The 16,947-nt window shown below is 35.8% G+C and overlaps 1 protein-coding gene across 1 annotated transcript; it reads right to left on the minus strand.

Annotated features, from left to right (window-relative positions):
* Positions 1-2,903: 2,903 nt before the first annotated feature.
* LOC125223290 (transcription factor MYB106-like) lies at positions 2,904-4,499 on the minus strand. The gene is made up of 3 exons (XM_048126373.1): positions 4,217-4,499; positions 4,014-4,143; positions 2,904-3,689 (listed from the first exon to the last, which is right to left on the minus strand). The coding sequence occupies exons 1-3, from the start codon at positions 4,347-4,349 to the stop codon at positions 3,077-3,079; spliced, it is 876 nt and encodes a 291-aa protein (XP_047982330.1). The 5' UTR covers positions 4,350-4,499; the 3' UTR covers positions 2,904-3,076.
* Between the last annotated feature and the right edge of the window lie 12,448 nt (positions 4,500-16,947).

A 16,947-nucleotide genomic window follows, 5' to 3' on the forward strand; every position in this document is an offset into this window, starting at 1 on the left:
AGGAATGGCTTTCCCCTATAAATAAGACCTCAAGCTTCATCAAAAAGAGAGAGCTTCTACTTGCAAAATAATTCATAGAGATCAAAGCTAGAGTACTTCACTTGTGCAAGGAGTTGGAGAAGGATTTCAAGAACATCAAGAACGATAAGGATTCAACCTACGGATTTTATTTGCTTTAGTTTTATGTTCCAATTGTTTTCCCTTCAATCTATGTGTTTTGCTTATTTCATTATGTGTAACTAAACTCATAGGATTCTAGGGATGTGTTAGTAACGACTTTGGTTATACAATTCCAATTTCCTATTTAATATCCATTTTATTTTTACTTTGTTTCTTCTCTAAGTAGTTTTGATGTTGCATGATTGAGTGACACAATCTTGTATGATTTAATATAGCTTGCTTCATAACTGTGAGAGAGTTCTAGCGAGTTAGATCCACTTAGTAGACGCTATAGTTAGCTTTCCTTAAAATGGCACTGTTAATTGAGAGTGAGGACTTTTCAAGGGTCTTAGGAGCTTTATGGAGGTACGTGTTAGGATTGACAACCCTAATTTTGTAATCAACATTTGCATCGCATGAGCATAAGCTAAGCGACTCGTCCTATCAAAGTAATAACTGTGCTAGGATATTGTAGTTTGGAATTTGTATAACCATAACTGTGAACGCACATCCCTGGGATTCCCTTATCTCTATCGATTGTCTCCGTGTTTTATTCGCATTTAGTTGTTAATTGTTTTTAATTGTTTTCTGTTTTCAAAAAGTTTTCCAAAACCTTCTGTTCTTCCAGATAGTAATTGAGTTCTAGTAAAGGATAGACACTTTGTGTTTGCCTTCCCCGTGTTCGATATCCCGGTACTGACCTTTAGCTATACTATATATACTCTGTATACTTGTAGGTTTATTTAGTGCTAATAAAAAGTGCATCAATATTTTATATATTTTGGTATTTTAACATATTTTATGAGAAATGTGCAAAATAAACATAGAGAATGGTAGAAAAAGGCCAGACACAAAAACAGGAGGAAACGGACCAAACAACGGCCCGCAGAGACAAAGTCAACGGCCGCCGATCAGACCAACGTTCGACGGGAAGCCAACAGTCCGTCTTGAAATTTCTGCCTGCACCAAAGTTACAACCGGCGACCGCCGAGCATGAGTGACCGGTTCGCCGAGAAGAGTATAAAAAGTCCAGAAGACTCTCTACAGTCTGCAGAGATGGAGTCAGTGCTACTTGAATTCGGGTGGCACAAGCAGTTTGCCTTATATCTCTCCAAGACTTACCTTTCTGAGCCAGAATTGTTACCTTATGGAGCAGAACGCCCACAAGTCTATAAATGTTCCCCATAGTTCATTATTAAAGTTAGAGACTGACACACATGAGAATTCATCTCCACTAGATTTATCACTAAGAATTAAAGATCATGTTGCACCTCAAGTTTTGTCATATTGGAGCAAGAGAATAAAGAGAAGACTAGAGCCATCAAAGATTCAACCTTTGGGTTTGATCATACATAGGTAAATTACTTTCTTACTTTATTATGGAATCTTTTACCTAGTATATGGGTAACTAATTTTTTGAATTCTTGGATTGGAAAGTAACTCTTCATGTTTATTTGATTCTTATTTTTTATATCCAAGACTTATATCAAGTTGAGTGACACATCATATTGAATTCTTGGCATGTGGGGAATCGAGAGATGATCCATATGTTGATTCCTACTATTAGTTTGTCTTTTTAAATAGCATGTTTATACTTTATTATAATGTAAATGTCATTTGATTTTTAATATAAATTTTTAATTGAAATTAATTTATATGTGAACATTTTATTTTTAATGAATTTCATATATTAATTAATTTGAAAAAAAAATAATTATATGTTATAATAAGTAAATTAGGAAATGAAAAGAAATATAATAGTGGGACCCATGAATAGTTCACAGAGGAGTTGTTAAGAGATGAAGTGTTGCATGCGGTCTCTTGAATAAGAGATAGAGTAATAAGTGGTGTCGAGCTATGAATAATGTAGTTAAGAGATGAATGTGAGACAAGGTTATCGATGGCCTAAATGTCTATCTCCCCACTTTTGCATCGAAAACGAAGTGAATACACATCGATACTCAAATTACTGTTTTAAAGATCGTGTTGTGATCTAAAGGAGATTATTAACACTCCCAGGTGGAAAAATTTTACATTTACGTTACATGTTCGATTTCCGACCACAAACCTCTTATGCCATACCAAAAGATGAGTCAAGTTGAATACAAATTGAAATTAAGTAATTATCAAAACGAAGTCAATGTAACATCTAGATCCAACAACTTAATGCTAAATTAGTTGTAGCATCGAAATAACAGTGTTTTAATAAGGGGAGATCGTTACGGTATGCCATACCTAAACTGTCATACTGTATGTCGTACCAAAAATTTGGTATGAGTAAAAATTGTACAATTACTTTATTGAAATTTTCGGTATATAGGAATTCGGTAAGACCAATTTCAATACTAATACAGTAATGTAGTTTCAGTATTTTAGGTATAATGCTCAGTAATAATATAAATATATTTGGTATTCACTGTATATGCCGTTTTACGGCTTACGGTATATTGATGTCGTTATATACTATACGATATACCATAAATTACTGTATACTCCGTAACTTCCGGTGTATATCGAAATTTCAGTGTCCCACAGTATACAATATAAAATGATATTTTTCAGTATATTTCGATACTATAAAACTGGTACTTCAATATTTTTCTGTGCTTTACCCAACCCCTAGTTTTGATGATATGATATACTATTTGTTGGTTAAAATCTAGTTTAAGCGTGCCATCTAAAACTAGTCATCGCCTGAAATTACAAGCTAGATAGCTCAAATATTTAACTAACTCCAATGTAAATTAAATAAGAAAAGGTTGATTTCAATTTCCAAAAAAAAAACACAACCACCAACCGATATGGTGATGAAGAAAAGTAGCAGTTCTCTGATGATAATCAACCAAGGCAGGTCATACCCTACTAATCACATACACTAAATGCAACCCCACTAGACTTACATAATTACAGACAAACACTAAAACGCAGGTGATTCCACAGGCGAACTCACTAAATTAAGCAATTCATTCCAATAATTCTTGTTGTCTTCAAACTCTCCGGCGTAAGAACTGTTGTAGCAATCGGAGCTCAACAACGTAGCATCCATGGATCCTTCTACATTATTAATAGAATTCAAACAACTATTCTCCTGCATCAAATTTCCCCTCTCTTGCACGTACTCGTTTACTCTCCCCAAGTTTAGGGTTGAAGTCGGGGAGTCGTGCATGAATAGGCTGCCGCCGCCGCCGTTGGAGGCTTCCCACGCCTTGAGCACGTCTAGGCACACCGGCGCCGGTGCCTGCTGAGGAGGCACGGGCGCCGCGATCTTGTAGAGGAGTTGAAGCTTTGACAGAAGCTTCGACTCCCTGACCAGGCGGGCCTCAGCCTCGAGGCGGGCAGTCTCCCACTGGGCCATGTGGCTTACCACGGCCGCCTGCCTCGACTGGGCTGAACAGCCCAGGTTCTCCTTCGGCTTGTGGGTGGCCGGGTCGATCCCCATCCGGGCCAACCGCTTCTTTAACCGAGTGTTCCAATAGTTCTTGATCTCGTTGTCTGTTCTCTTTGGCAGATGGGTTGCTATTGCCGACCACCTAAAATCATGTAACATCCCAAATTATAAAATTATTCCGATTTTAGCTTATGAAACCCTAAAAAGTTACTCCCTCAATCCCACTATAGATTACCCACTTTTTTTTTAATTTCTCTCAATCAAGATGACTCATTACTAAAATTAGAAACATTATTATATCTACTTTATTTTGTCTCGTTTACTTTACTCTCACCACTTAACATAACAAAATAAAGCTGCATAAAATCTCATGCTGCCCAAGGAAGGGATCATCTTCCTTGGGATGGACAGGAGTAGAAATTCCAATTTTATGATTATATTTCAATTTGGAATCAAGATTGGAGACCTGTTGCCAAGAAGGGCATGGAGTCTAATAATGGCCTTCTCCTCCTGGGAGCTAAATTTGCCTCTCTTGATGTCTGGTCTAAGATAGTTAGTCCATCTCAATCTACAACTCTTCCCACATCTTTGTAACCCTAAAATATTTACACAAGATAATCAATATTTCATCATAAAAATATAATTAAACACCAAAAAAAAAAAAATCACCAGCTTTTGCAGGGAGGGCACGCCAACTTCCATGGCCATGTTCTTCAATATGAGCAAGAAGCTTCTGATCTTCCTCACGAGTCCATGGACCTTTCTTCACCTCTGTCTTCTCTTGGCCGTTGGATCTCACCATTTCTTGATTAGTTATTTTCCAAGAAAAGGGTGGTGTGGCAAATAACTTTAGAACCCTAGTCAAATCTATTTGCAACCTAAGATTTGGAGAGAGAGAGAGAGAGAGAGTGATTTTGTGGGATAAATATTTGGTGATGGGGTTTTGGGAAATATGAAGGCAAGCATATATAGTGCCAAGAATTAAATAGGGTTAGTATGCTAAAAGTAGAATGTGGGGCATGTGATTTCAGAAAATAAGGCGTGTTTTTACGTTGATTTTTTAGTGAAATTGTATATAAGTGACTAAATTGTCATCACTCATCACTCTGCATTAGATACTGCATGCTTTTGTAGTGTTGTGGCTGCGCAAAAAAAAATAATATTAGACAACATTAAATTACTGTCTATTATAGTGTCGGAGAAATTAATGGTGTAATGACGTCAGGATGAGAACAGCCTCGTAAGAGGAAATAAATGATGAGTTAGACATTATGGCTTAGTAAATAATTTGTGTGCAGTTGTCAATTTTTTTTGGATTTAAAATGGGAGGGCCACTTAGAGTTTGTCGTGAGATTTTAAACAAAGTGTGTGTTGTGTGTGTGTCTTTGTGTACTTTTAAGAATGAGTGGAAGGGAAAAAAAGTGAGAAAGGTGAGGTTAGATGACAAGTATAAATGTCACTGTGAAGTAAGTAAAAAGACGAAAGTAAACACGTTAAATTAAAAGTCGAAATCATGTTTAAGATAGTTTTATCATACTCACGAATAGAATTTCAATTATCAATACTCTCTCTCTCTTAAACTCTTCAAAGGTAAAGCTTAGAGAGCGTTGAACTTCTTTTTTATCAGTTCAAGGTAAAGTTTAGAGGGATTAAACTTTTTTTTATCAGGTTAGATCAAACTCCTATTAAATTGACCTAAATTTAAGTTTAAATGTAGAGTATAATTCTCTTTTGGTCCTTTATGGCCGATTTATGATTTTGGTCCACAACGTTCACTTTTCAAAAAGTAAGTCCGAAACAAATGAAAAACGATATCGTTTGCGTCCTTTTTTGACGGCACCGTTAATTCTCGACGGTCAACCGTCAATTAGCGAAAATTTGACCGGATTAGCTTATTTTAATTACTGTAGCTAATTTTATATTTTTTTTTATTTTCGGCTTTTACATTTTTAAACCCTAAATTAAAATTAATGAAAATACTATAATAATAAACACAAAATTCAAAACTCATTTCATTAAAATTTCTCCCCCCCCTTTTCTCCCGCTCATTCTTCTTCTTCCTCCCCAAGAACCCTAATTCTTTTTCTCCATCTCTGCAACAACCAAACACCTTCGAACATGGCCCGTTCGACGTGTAGCCAAAACTCCGTCTCCGTCGACCACGACCGCGTCCGTGACTTCGGAGACTTCCGATTTAGCTACGTTTTCTGTTATTATAAAAAGATGGCGGCACTCCGTATTGTCATCGGACAAGGCAAACCATCGAGGGGGAAGTTTTACTTCACATGTGAGACGAAGGAATGCGGTTTTTTCAAGTGGTGCGAGCCGAATCGTGATGTCGAAATTACGAGCCAAATTGGACCAAATCGGGCCTCTTCTTCGTCATCCTCGGTCCGTGGTGCCGTTTTTGACGAGCTGGCTTTGAATTTGACCGAAATTATGAAAAAACTCCTTAAATTAATCAATGTTTTGAGCTTTGTTGTTCTTTGTTTTGTTGTTGTTGCAACACTTATGTGTATATTCAAGTAATTTGATGTAGTATTTGTGAATCCTCTTTGAATGTTGAAGTAGATTTGAATTTGTTGTTGTGTTGCTCGTATTTGAATTATGTAGTGATGTTCTAAATCGCCAGAAAGCCCTAATTGGAGAATCCTAGAGTATAAGTCAAAGTAGTCTTTCCTATAAATTTTTTACTTCCATTTGGTCCTGAACATTTAAGCACACCAAATTCAGAGTTACATGTACAAAATTTGTGAGTGATGTTGGTTTCATACGCATCAAACAACAGATCACAAAATAAGCTGTTTAAACCTGGTAGTGTCATAAGGTAATGTCATAAGCCATTTACACCTTGATACATGCTAAAAAACAACTGCAGTTACTTGTTATATCCAAAAAAAAACATTGTCATAAGGCAATGCATCAACCTTAACACCATCAACCCCCAAAAAGCATCAAATCCACAAAACCATCAACACCAAATATTCATTGTATTTGTTACACAACACGACACAATTTTTAAAGTCAAACGCCAACATCAAACACCCTTCTCCTTTCTGGGTGGTTTCTTCTTCGCGGGAACAGAGGCAGCAACATTTGAGGAGCCAGGTTCTTCAAACATATCCGCAACCGGGTTGGTTGCACAATGTACAAGTCTGTTGTTCTTGATCGCGATTACGCCCTCTCCTAACCGTCGACCCTACAAATAGTTTAGAAAAGAAGTGTCATTGATTAGGGTTTACATTTGAATGAAAATAGTTCAAAAAAAAAGTTATACCTTTCGATTTGCCCAGTTGAATGCCTTAGGGACATCTCCTTCTGTTGTGTCCTTTTTCACCACAAAGCCGACACTTGTACTCTGGCATCAGTCCCTTCCTCGACATTTTCTGGCGTCCATCCTCTCCATCTCGGACTGTGACAACTTGACGGGCTATCCTTGCTGTCTTTGCTTTGATCTTGCTTCTTGCAGCTATCTCTTCAATCGGGTAAGGTCTGGTGGAACGATATCGGGATGAGGAGTCCTTGGCCACATATCTGGTCCATGTACCGGGTAGATGATGGGCGCATACACCAATTGCGACGTCTCCGTTGAGTAGCATTTAGCTACAAAGGAGTCAACATCCTCCCCAGTCATCTGAATAGCAGCAATCGCATGTGGGCACGGTAACCCGGTCAACATCCAACGCCTACAGCTACAACTCCGATCCCGTATATCCACCATGAACTGTTCATTGAATTTGGTGTTTACCTGATACACCCATTCACCAGCCTCTCTCACCATACAATCTCCAACCTTTTCCTTTAGCTTCTCAAGCTTCTTCCCTATCTTGGGTCCGACACAATCCTCCAACTTTACAGCCATCTTCCGTCGGGTGGTGAAACTGTCCATCAAATAATTTCGGATGCATTCCAGCATGCCATACAAGGGCTTGTCCCGCGCAAACAATAGGACTTTGTTGCAACATTCTGAAATGTTGTTGACTAGAATGTCACAATGGGCCTCAAAACCAAAGAAAGCTCGACTCCAGCTCTCCTTGGCAGTGTGCACAGTAAGCCATGTGTGTGCAGCAGTGTTCAGTTGTTTCACCTCTTCCATCACCTTCTCGAAGGCGTATGCATTTGTTGAATGAGCTGCTCCCCAAATCTTGGCTTTTAGCGTTGGAGATGGGAACAACTTCTTGAAGTTGTTGTGCATATGCCACACACAGAAGCGGTGTTCGGCATTATGGCAGCAGCTTCGGACAACATTGATAAGGCCCTGCCCATGGCGAAGAAAGAAGATTAGCTAATAGTTAACCATCAAACTTAAAAAACCACACAAATTTACAATGTAATTTTGTACCTTCTGTCTATCCGAGATGAATGTCCACTTGCTCGAATCCTTTATGTCCAGATCCTTAACCAATAAACTTAAAAACCAGCTCCAAGTATCCGTATTCTCAATGGCTACAACACCACAGGCGACGGGAAAGATCTGATCATTCAGATCTAATCCAATGGCAGTGAGGAGTATGTCTTTCCTTTGTCCTTTCTGATGGCAACCATCCAATCCTATAATACGCCAGCAATGCTGCTTGAAGGAAGTCTTACAAGCTTCATAAGCTATGTAGACTCCATTGAACTTGTCAGTTCCATCTGATAGGCGCCTAGTTGCTTGGACAACGGTACTCCCTGGATTTGTCCTCAAGATCCCTGCCCTATAATCATGCAACCTCTTGTACTGCTGGATTGTATCGCCCTCGATCAGTTTTCTCGCACGTGCCATTGCACGCTTCGCCTTTCCCACCGAAATTGTTATCTTCAACTCCATATGCACCTTCTCCACAAATTGTGCAACTGTCATCCCAGAAAATAACCTCATATCTTCCTTGAATAGTCGTCCCAAATACTTGGCATTAGCACAACCGTGGTTGTAAGAAGCACGCCCACACTTGTGTATATCACGCAGAGCTCCAATCTGCCAACATCCAAGTTCACTCCTATAATACAATGAAACCGTCCAAGGACAACCAGCTTTAAAAGTTCACTCCTATAATACAATGAAACCATCCAAGGACAACCATCTTTAACCTTCTTACTCTCAGCAACCCCTTGCAGTAGGCAATACAACGAACATTGTCGTTCTTCTTGAGTCTCAACTTCTTAGCCAACTGGACACCTTGATGACGTATAAGGTCTGTAAAATCGGCCTTGGTATTGAACCGCAACCCCACTTCCAACCGTGGATCATTTCTGTCCTTGGTAGGCTTATATCTTCAGCTCAGATTTTGCATGACATCACAGTCACCCTCGCCCGCCAAGTCAGCCTCATCGGTGTCCGAGCTAGGTGAATCACTCCGAAGAGTGTCACTTTCCCCACCATCATCTAAATCACCAAGGACTCTCATAGAATTAACAACATTCTTCCATCCCTTAACTTGAGAAGTCATTATGTTGTCCTCTTCCTTATCACTCAGATCATAGTCTCTGTCCATAGACTGCCCCGCGTTGTCGTCATCAGAATCAGCCTTCTCTTTTTTGTTTCCTTTCTCATTGCAGGTCCCATTTCCTTTTCTTTTTCCCTTCACAACATCCTTAACTTTCCCTTTTCCCTTTCTCGCAGCCTCAGCCTTTCCCTTCCCCTTTCCAGCCTTTTGTTTCCCCTTTCTCGCAGCCTCAGCCTTTCCCTTCCCCTTTCCAGCCTTTTGTTTCCCCTTTCTCGAACCATTCCCCTTGCCTTTCACAGCCACAAGACTCTCTTCCTCGGATCCTTCCTCACTATCCACCTTATAATCACTGGCTGAACTTTGTACTAACCAATCATCTCCAGCTCCCTCACCCTCACCAGCTCCCTCATCCTTACCATCATCAGGTCCCTCATCATCACCATCATCAGTTCCCTCATCATCACCATCACCAGACCCCCCATCATCACCATCACCAGATCCCCCATCATCACCATTACCATACCCCTTAGCATTACCTTCCTCTTCGCTCTGATCGTCTTCACTTGCGGTTAAACCATCTATACGCTATGTAACTCTAACTGGACTTTTAATTTTCTCCTGTGTTAATTGACTAACAGGCTGTGAGCCCGTTAACAACTCACCAACACCCCCGGGGTGAATGACATATACATCAATCACCCCAGCCCTGACCCCTAACTCTGCCATTTCTATTGCAGACTTGTTGTCAAAAAGCTGCAACATTCCATCCTCGAAGTTCTTCCCAGGAATCCGATAGAAGTACTCTAACCCAGTCACATCCATCCCCAGCTTCTCTAACACATCATCAACCTCGAGCTTCGACCATTTGTCTGGATCGCAGTTGTGGACATATTGAAGTTCAGCATTGACATAGTTCTTCCCAAACCCTTCCTCAAGGACACCATTGTAGTGCAATCTTGTAAGAAGGTCCCATCTGCATGTAAGATGATATCAGTCATCATAGCTAAACAAGATAAGATAACATATTGGTCCCATATTTATGCTCTACATATCAGCTTATAGTCCTACACATTTACAGACAAGAAAAATGGTCCCCTTTCGTCTGGTTCCCCAACACCCAGTCCACATAACACCCTTTCACAAGTCAAAATTATATGCAGACAAATAAACTCTTTCCAGATAACACCAAACCCTAAAAATTCTCAAAATCATTGGCATATATTCAAATCATACTCAATGAGACCACTTAATAAAGACAACACCATATTAAATACACCACAACCAATAAATGCAAATCCTAGTAAGCAAACATGCAATCAAACGATTTTCAAACAAATTTCAAACAACATTACCTTCTTAATGAAATTCAGGAACTGGATTTTCAGGCGGAGGAGGAGGAACTGGAATTTGAGGCGAACGAGGAGGTTCTGGAATTTGAGGCGAAGGTCTTCTCCGTTCAGAACGACGAAGTAGATGGAGCGGCGGTTTCTGGTGAAAATGACGGGGATATCGGGCCTTCTTCTTCGTCCTCTCAAAGTCGGGGTCGCTTTCTGGAGAAGCTCGCCGGTCACCAACTGAAGAAGTAGGGTTCATTTTCGGAGAAAAATGGACATCCGCGTTGGAGCTAGGGTTAGAACCCACAAATCCCGACACAGCTGACAGTCCTTGTTCGGTGTCAGATTTTCGAGAATCGCTCGTTTCAACCTTCTTCCTCTTCCTCACATATGATTTTTTCACGTCACCGAGACCTTCTGTGTAACGGTGGTTTGGGTACGGCGACTTCCAACTCATGGAAACCAACAATAATTGGTCGAAATCGGTCGGAATCGGGCTTCTTGGTCGGAATGAAGAACTAGGGTTCTTCTTAGAGAGTGATGAGAGAGATGAAAGAAAAGAGAGAAAATGTGTTTGATTATTCATATTCAAAAATATTTAAAAAATTGAATTATTAGCAAAATAATTAACATAAAATTAACCAACTAATAATCTAGATTAAGTCTAATCCGGTCAAATTTTCGCTAATTGACGGTTGACCATCGAAAATTAACGGTGCCATCAAAAAAGGATGCAAACGATATCGTTTTTCATTTGTTTCGAACTTACTTTTTGAAAAGTGAATGTTCTTGACCAAAATCATAAATCGGTCATATGTAAAGGACCAAAATAGTACTATACTTTTAAATGTATTATTGAGTCAGTTATTTTATAGTTTCAATTCAAATATACAGTTGATTCAGTAAAATTTAGCTTATAGTCGGCGACACGCTCTTATACCATGATAGGATTCCGAATGGGTTCCATCATAAGACAATTGACGTTAGGAGAAGTAGCCCATAATAAGACTTACTGCCTCGTCCGCCATTACTTGACACTAGTTTCCTTTTTCGGTCTATCCGCGCACCAATATTTGTCACTCACTTTTAACTATTTTTAGTAATAGAATCACATTCTACTAATGATTTCATTGTTATAAAATTAATACTAATATATAAAAATAGGACTCACGTTTCACTATTTTTTTCTACTCACTCTTTTATATATTATTTTTTTAAACCCAGTTCAGATCAATTTGCAACAATTAAAAGCATAAGAAGGGAGTATATGATAATTTCTATCTCTCTCTTTGCCTCAATTTAAAATATTATTTTAATTATCTTTATTTCATCTGTCAAACATGTACTAATACTTATATTACTTTCTTCTGGTTTTATTACATGCATGTATCACACTGAGCACATAAGATAAAAGTAAAAGTACAATATATGAATCGAAGGAAAATTAAAACGCAAATGATCGTCACGATGTGCAAGGGGTCCATTTTGGGTAGTCCGTTTGTTGTTTCATTCATAATTATGGCATTGTATGGTTGAACAAGAGATAAAAAAAATACTTCATCAAATAAAAAAGATTCACTGAAGCTGACCTCTTCAGAGTGCAAAAATAAATAATACAGTAATAATAATAAAGAAGTTATAAATGGCATCAACTACTTGGCAGGTTTTTTGATTAGAAGAGAATAAATATTTTCTGCAGCTGTCACATGTCATGATGAAAACCTAGCATTCAGTTTTTAACCGACCACACAATTATGTATTTAAATTTTAATTATTAGACCAAATTATGTCGCAATATTGAGCCGCAAATAAATGATTTTAACACGCTATCTGCCCTCTCTCAATGTCAACTTTCACCCCAAGCGGTTGAGCCATTTATTGCAAAATCGGCGTACTACCATTTTTATTTAATGTATATGTTTCATGATTTTAATACCGTATCTTTCTATTCTTAATTTCTTACCAATTACTCCCTTTATCCCTTAAAATTTTTAACATTTATATCGGATATGAGTTTTAAGAAATATAGTAGAAACTAGATTGTATTGAGTCCTATTTTAAATATTAGTTTTGTAATAAAGTGTGAGTGAGATTGATTGAGTTAGTAAAATATAGAGTCCACCACCAAAAACTATAAAAAATGAAATGAAACAAATTTTATGGGACGAACGAAAATGGTGAAATATATGAAAAATTTTCAGGGATGGAGGAAGTATGATATTCTATCTCTTTCAATCTTGCTATAAGTTTGATTTACGATTAGTCCACTAGATTTATCATAAAAAAAATATAGGGATGTCAATTTTTGACATATAATGGAAATTTGATTTGAATACGCATGAAGTTGTTAAGTTTAGGTCCTTATCGGATCGACCCAAAAAAAACTCGATGGTTTCGAATTGCGTTCAAATAACCTTTTAAAAAAATACTATTAATATTTCAATTAGTTTTAAAAATACTACTCTTCTCAACATTATTCTCTGTTACTTTACAATTTCTCTATCATTTTTATAAAACAAGTGCGCAAAAGTGACCGGGACTCCTAAAGTAGGACGGAGGGATTATATTTAAATTTTAATATTTAGATTTAGATTTTGATAAATTTTAATAGTATTAGATCTTGTTTTAATTATGTATATTAAATTTTATAGTGTTATATCATATTCGAGTCGTATTCGAACTTATCATGTCGTTGATATAAAATTTTTTATACGATACGAACATGCACTATTGCCATTTGCTACCCTAGTAAAATCGGGTAAAATATATAGGAGAAAATGGACTTCTTTTTTCTATACGAATTTTTATTACACTTTTTTGGACACCAGTATGAATACTTGTAAAATTACTAGTAGATCCGAAGAAAATGACTTTCCATCTTTATGGAGCCATCAATATTCTGTTATTGCGTCACCATACTACTTACTTACTGCTTCAGTGTTACATTACCGATGTTTGTGTGTGTGCGTTTTACCAGTATCCTCAGATTGAGTTCAATAATAAATTCAATATATTCTGCCTACAGTAACTTCTTTTATTGACCGCTCTTGAAAATTAAATATCTCAAGCATTAGATTTTTATTAAAAAATAACGTTTACTTTGTCAAACCATTTATTTGGAAATCGTATCGAACATGAGTTTGTGTAGCTAGGCTACAATTTAGGTCACATTTACTCTTAAACAAATTATATATTTGAAAACCGTAATCGAGCATGAATTTGACGTGGCTAAATTTAAAATTTGACTTTTCATCATAATATTAAACTACTAGTACTATATTACATTTGGAGAAGTTCATATATCCATGTAATAAATTAAGCCTCCCAAGAATTTATATATGAATTTGAAATGGTATATTGGATTCAATTCGTTATTTAATATGCATTAATATTTGGCTGCACACGGCCGGTCCGCCAAATCGCCATTATGCGCAATTATTTGTAAGATCACATTAAATTCAATTAAGTTCAAAAAACATACGTGGCTTACAATATTTTTCATTTCTATATTAAACTTAGCTATATTTATATATTTAATTTTATTTTTGTGGAACAGTTGTTGAAAACTATAAATTTAGGCATAACATATGCTTCATCCATCCATGATTTAAACTCCATTCTATTATTTTTGGATGTCCCAAGACTTGTAATTTGCTCACATTTCTAATAATCATTACATTTATATTTTATTATAAAATTAATATAAAAAAGGAGCTCATTTTATTAACTTTTTATATCCAATTTTCTTTAAATAAGCAATTAACTTATTAAAATATGTGTCAAATCAATATAATTAGTTATTCTTTTTATCATGTTGGGTTCTGTTAGTGTGTGTAAGGTATTAGTGTACTCAGAAAATGGAGTCGACGAAAAAAAAAAAAAATTAATACTCATGTTCAAATAAATAAGTTCAATCTGATTAAATGTATTGGAACTATGTTATGTAACGATGTATATCAATAATTTTTTGAAAATGTTACAGAGGACTTCATTTCCCAAGAACTTAACCGACAGCAATTTCATACTACAAATATTTTGGCCATGCCATTCTGCTGTTCATATACAAAGTCTAGCTAATATACAGTGTTCAGTCATGTCATTTTTATTATAAATAGTTTGATGTTTGATGAAATAAATTAAAAATTCTTTTGAGTTTCAGTAGTTAAATCGTACATTTTTTATTTATATTTTTAGTTTCTCTCTAAATCAGAAAATGATTATTTTGTGCGTTGATGAACACAAAATCAAGTAATCGGATAAACTTTATGAAATACAGGGAATTAATATATAGGTGAAATAAAATGATTATTTTGTGCGTTGATAAACACAAAATCGTTCCGTAAAATACACTCCACTACGGCAAACGAATACAAAATATTTCAATTCATATAACGATAATGTCTTAGAAACTATATTAATTGGCATCATTAAATTTTTATGTTCCATGTGGCTGTATTATTACAATAGAGATTTTGGGGACTACATGCAATAACAGAGGCATTTCAGAGAGTGGTGAAATTTGTACTTTATATAGATATAATATATGATAATCACATTAATATGAAGTTAATAGCTCAATTGGTCTCTATTTTAACCTTTTTTATACCGGACGCCACTCAATCTACACAACATTTGGAATAAAAAATTATCAAAAGAATATTATTAAATATCAAATAGTAATAAGTAATATCAGTTATATATGGGGAGTTAGAAAAAGAAAATATTTTTAAGTGATTTAATTAGTGTTAAAAATGCTTAGTCTTTAAGGAAGCTAGATGTTATTAATAGCATATATGGAGGAGACATTGCCGCTTTACTGAAATTGGTTGTTCTTCGACGTATGCTTTAACGATAACCATCGTATGTATCTTGAGTTTCGATTACTCACCGTGTAATTATTTCTCTCCCACAATTGTTATGGTATGGCGACTTCGATACCAAAAATATAGTGATAGTTTAATTAAAATAGTACCAAAAATATAGTGATAGTTTAGAAAATAGTTATTAAAATAGTGATAGTTAAGAAAATAGTAGTGATTAATTAGAGTTATACTTATAAAAGTTAGTTAATTAGGGTTAGAGGGTGTGAATGAAAGTGGGGATGATGTAATTGAGAGGTAAGCAGGATAGCGTTATAAAGGCAAAAATCCTATTTTCTATCTTCCATCCTGCCATGAAATAAATAATATGGTCTGCTGCAATTAATTACGAGTGCCCCCCTCTTCAATTTACTAACGCCAAGCAATTTTCACAGCCACGCATGTATTACGTATATACAACCTAGACAGCCAACAACCAATATTAAAGATTATCTCCTGCCATTTTTTTTTATGTTTTTGGGTTGCATAATTTAATATGCATGCAACCCTTCGTCTTCTATTTTTATCCCCACACACACGCGCGCGCGCGCGCACACACACATATATATATATATAGAAATGTGATCAAATGAAAACTCTAAATATTGTACAAACTCAAAATTATAATCTGGATCATTGAAAAATGTCAACAGATCATAAAAAAGCATCAACATGAAAATGTCAATAGAATTTCAACGGTAGTCAATGATTGATGTTATGTTGATATTGTATTGATGTTGTGTTGACATTAAAATCTTGAAATTTTACACTGTGTGGATATTGTATTGGAACTGTGTTGAAGCTGTGTTGAGGAGTTTTGAGTTTGTACAATATATAAGTTTGCATTACCATGTATATATATATATAGGTGTGTGATCAAATACTAACTAAGTTATGGTAATAACTAATAACTAATATCAATTTTGTATGTTAAAAACATCAACACAAAGACATAAATTTATCAATCTTCTTGTGCTGATAAACTTATGTCTTTGTGTTGACATTTTAAATTTACATGTTGTATTGATATAATTATATCTTAGTGTTGATAATTTTAATACACAATATTGAAAGTTATTAGTTATTACTGTAAATTAGTTAGCACACTAACGTAACCCTATGGATCATTGAAAAATGTCAACAGATCACAAAAAAGCATCAACATGAAAATGTCAATAGAATTTCAACGGTAGTCAATGATTGATGTTATGTTGATATTGTGTTGATGTTGTGTTGACATTAAAATCTTGAAATTTTACACTGTGTAGATATTGTATTGGAACTGTGTTGAAGCTGCGTTGAGGAGTTTTGAGTTTGTACAATATATAAGTTTGCATTTTATCACTACCCTATATATATATATATAGGTGTGTGATCAAATACTAACTAAGTTATGGTAATAACTAATAACTAATACTCCCTTCGTCCGCCATTAGTAGTCTTCTTATCATTATTCCCTCTTGTACTTTACCATTTCTCCACTTTAACTATTTATTATCATTTTTATAAAATGAGTGTGCAAAAGTGACCGGGACTCCTAATGGCGGACGGAGGGAGTATCAATTTTGTATGTTAAAAACATCAATACAAAGACATAAATTTATCAATCTTCTTGTGCTGATAAACTTATGTCTTTGTGTTGACATTTTAAATTTACATGTTGTATTGATATAATTATGTCTTAGTATTGATAATTTTAATACACAATACTGAAAGTTATTAGTTGTTACTGTAAATTAGTTAGCACACTAACGTAACCCTATATATATATATATATAGGG

This window comes from Salvia hispanica, chromosome 4 (genome assembly GCF_023119035.1).
Source record: "Salvia hispanica cultivar TCC Black 2014 chromosome 4, UniMelb_Shisp_WGS_1.0, whole genome shotgun sequence".
In the NCBI taxonomy this organism is placed as follows: domain Eukaryota; kingdom Viridiplantae; phylum Streptophyta; class Magnoliopsida; order Lamiales; family Lamiaceae; genus Salvia; species Salvia hispanica.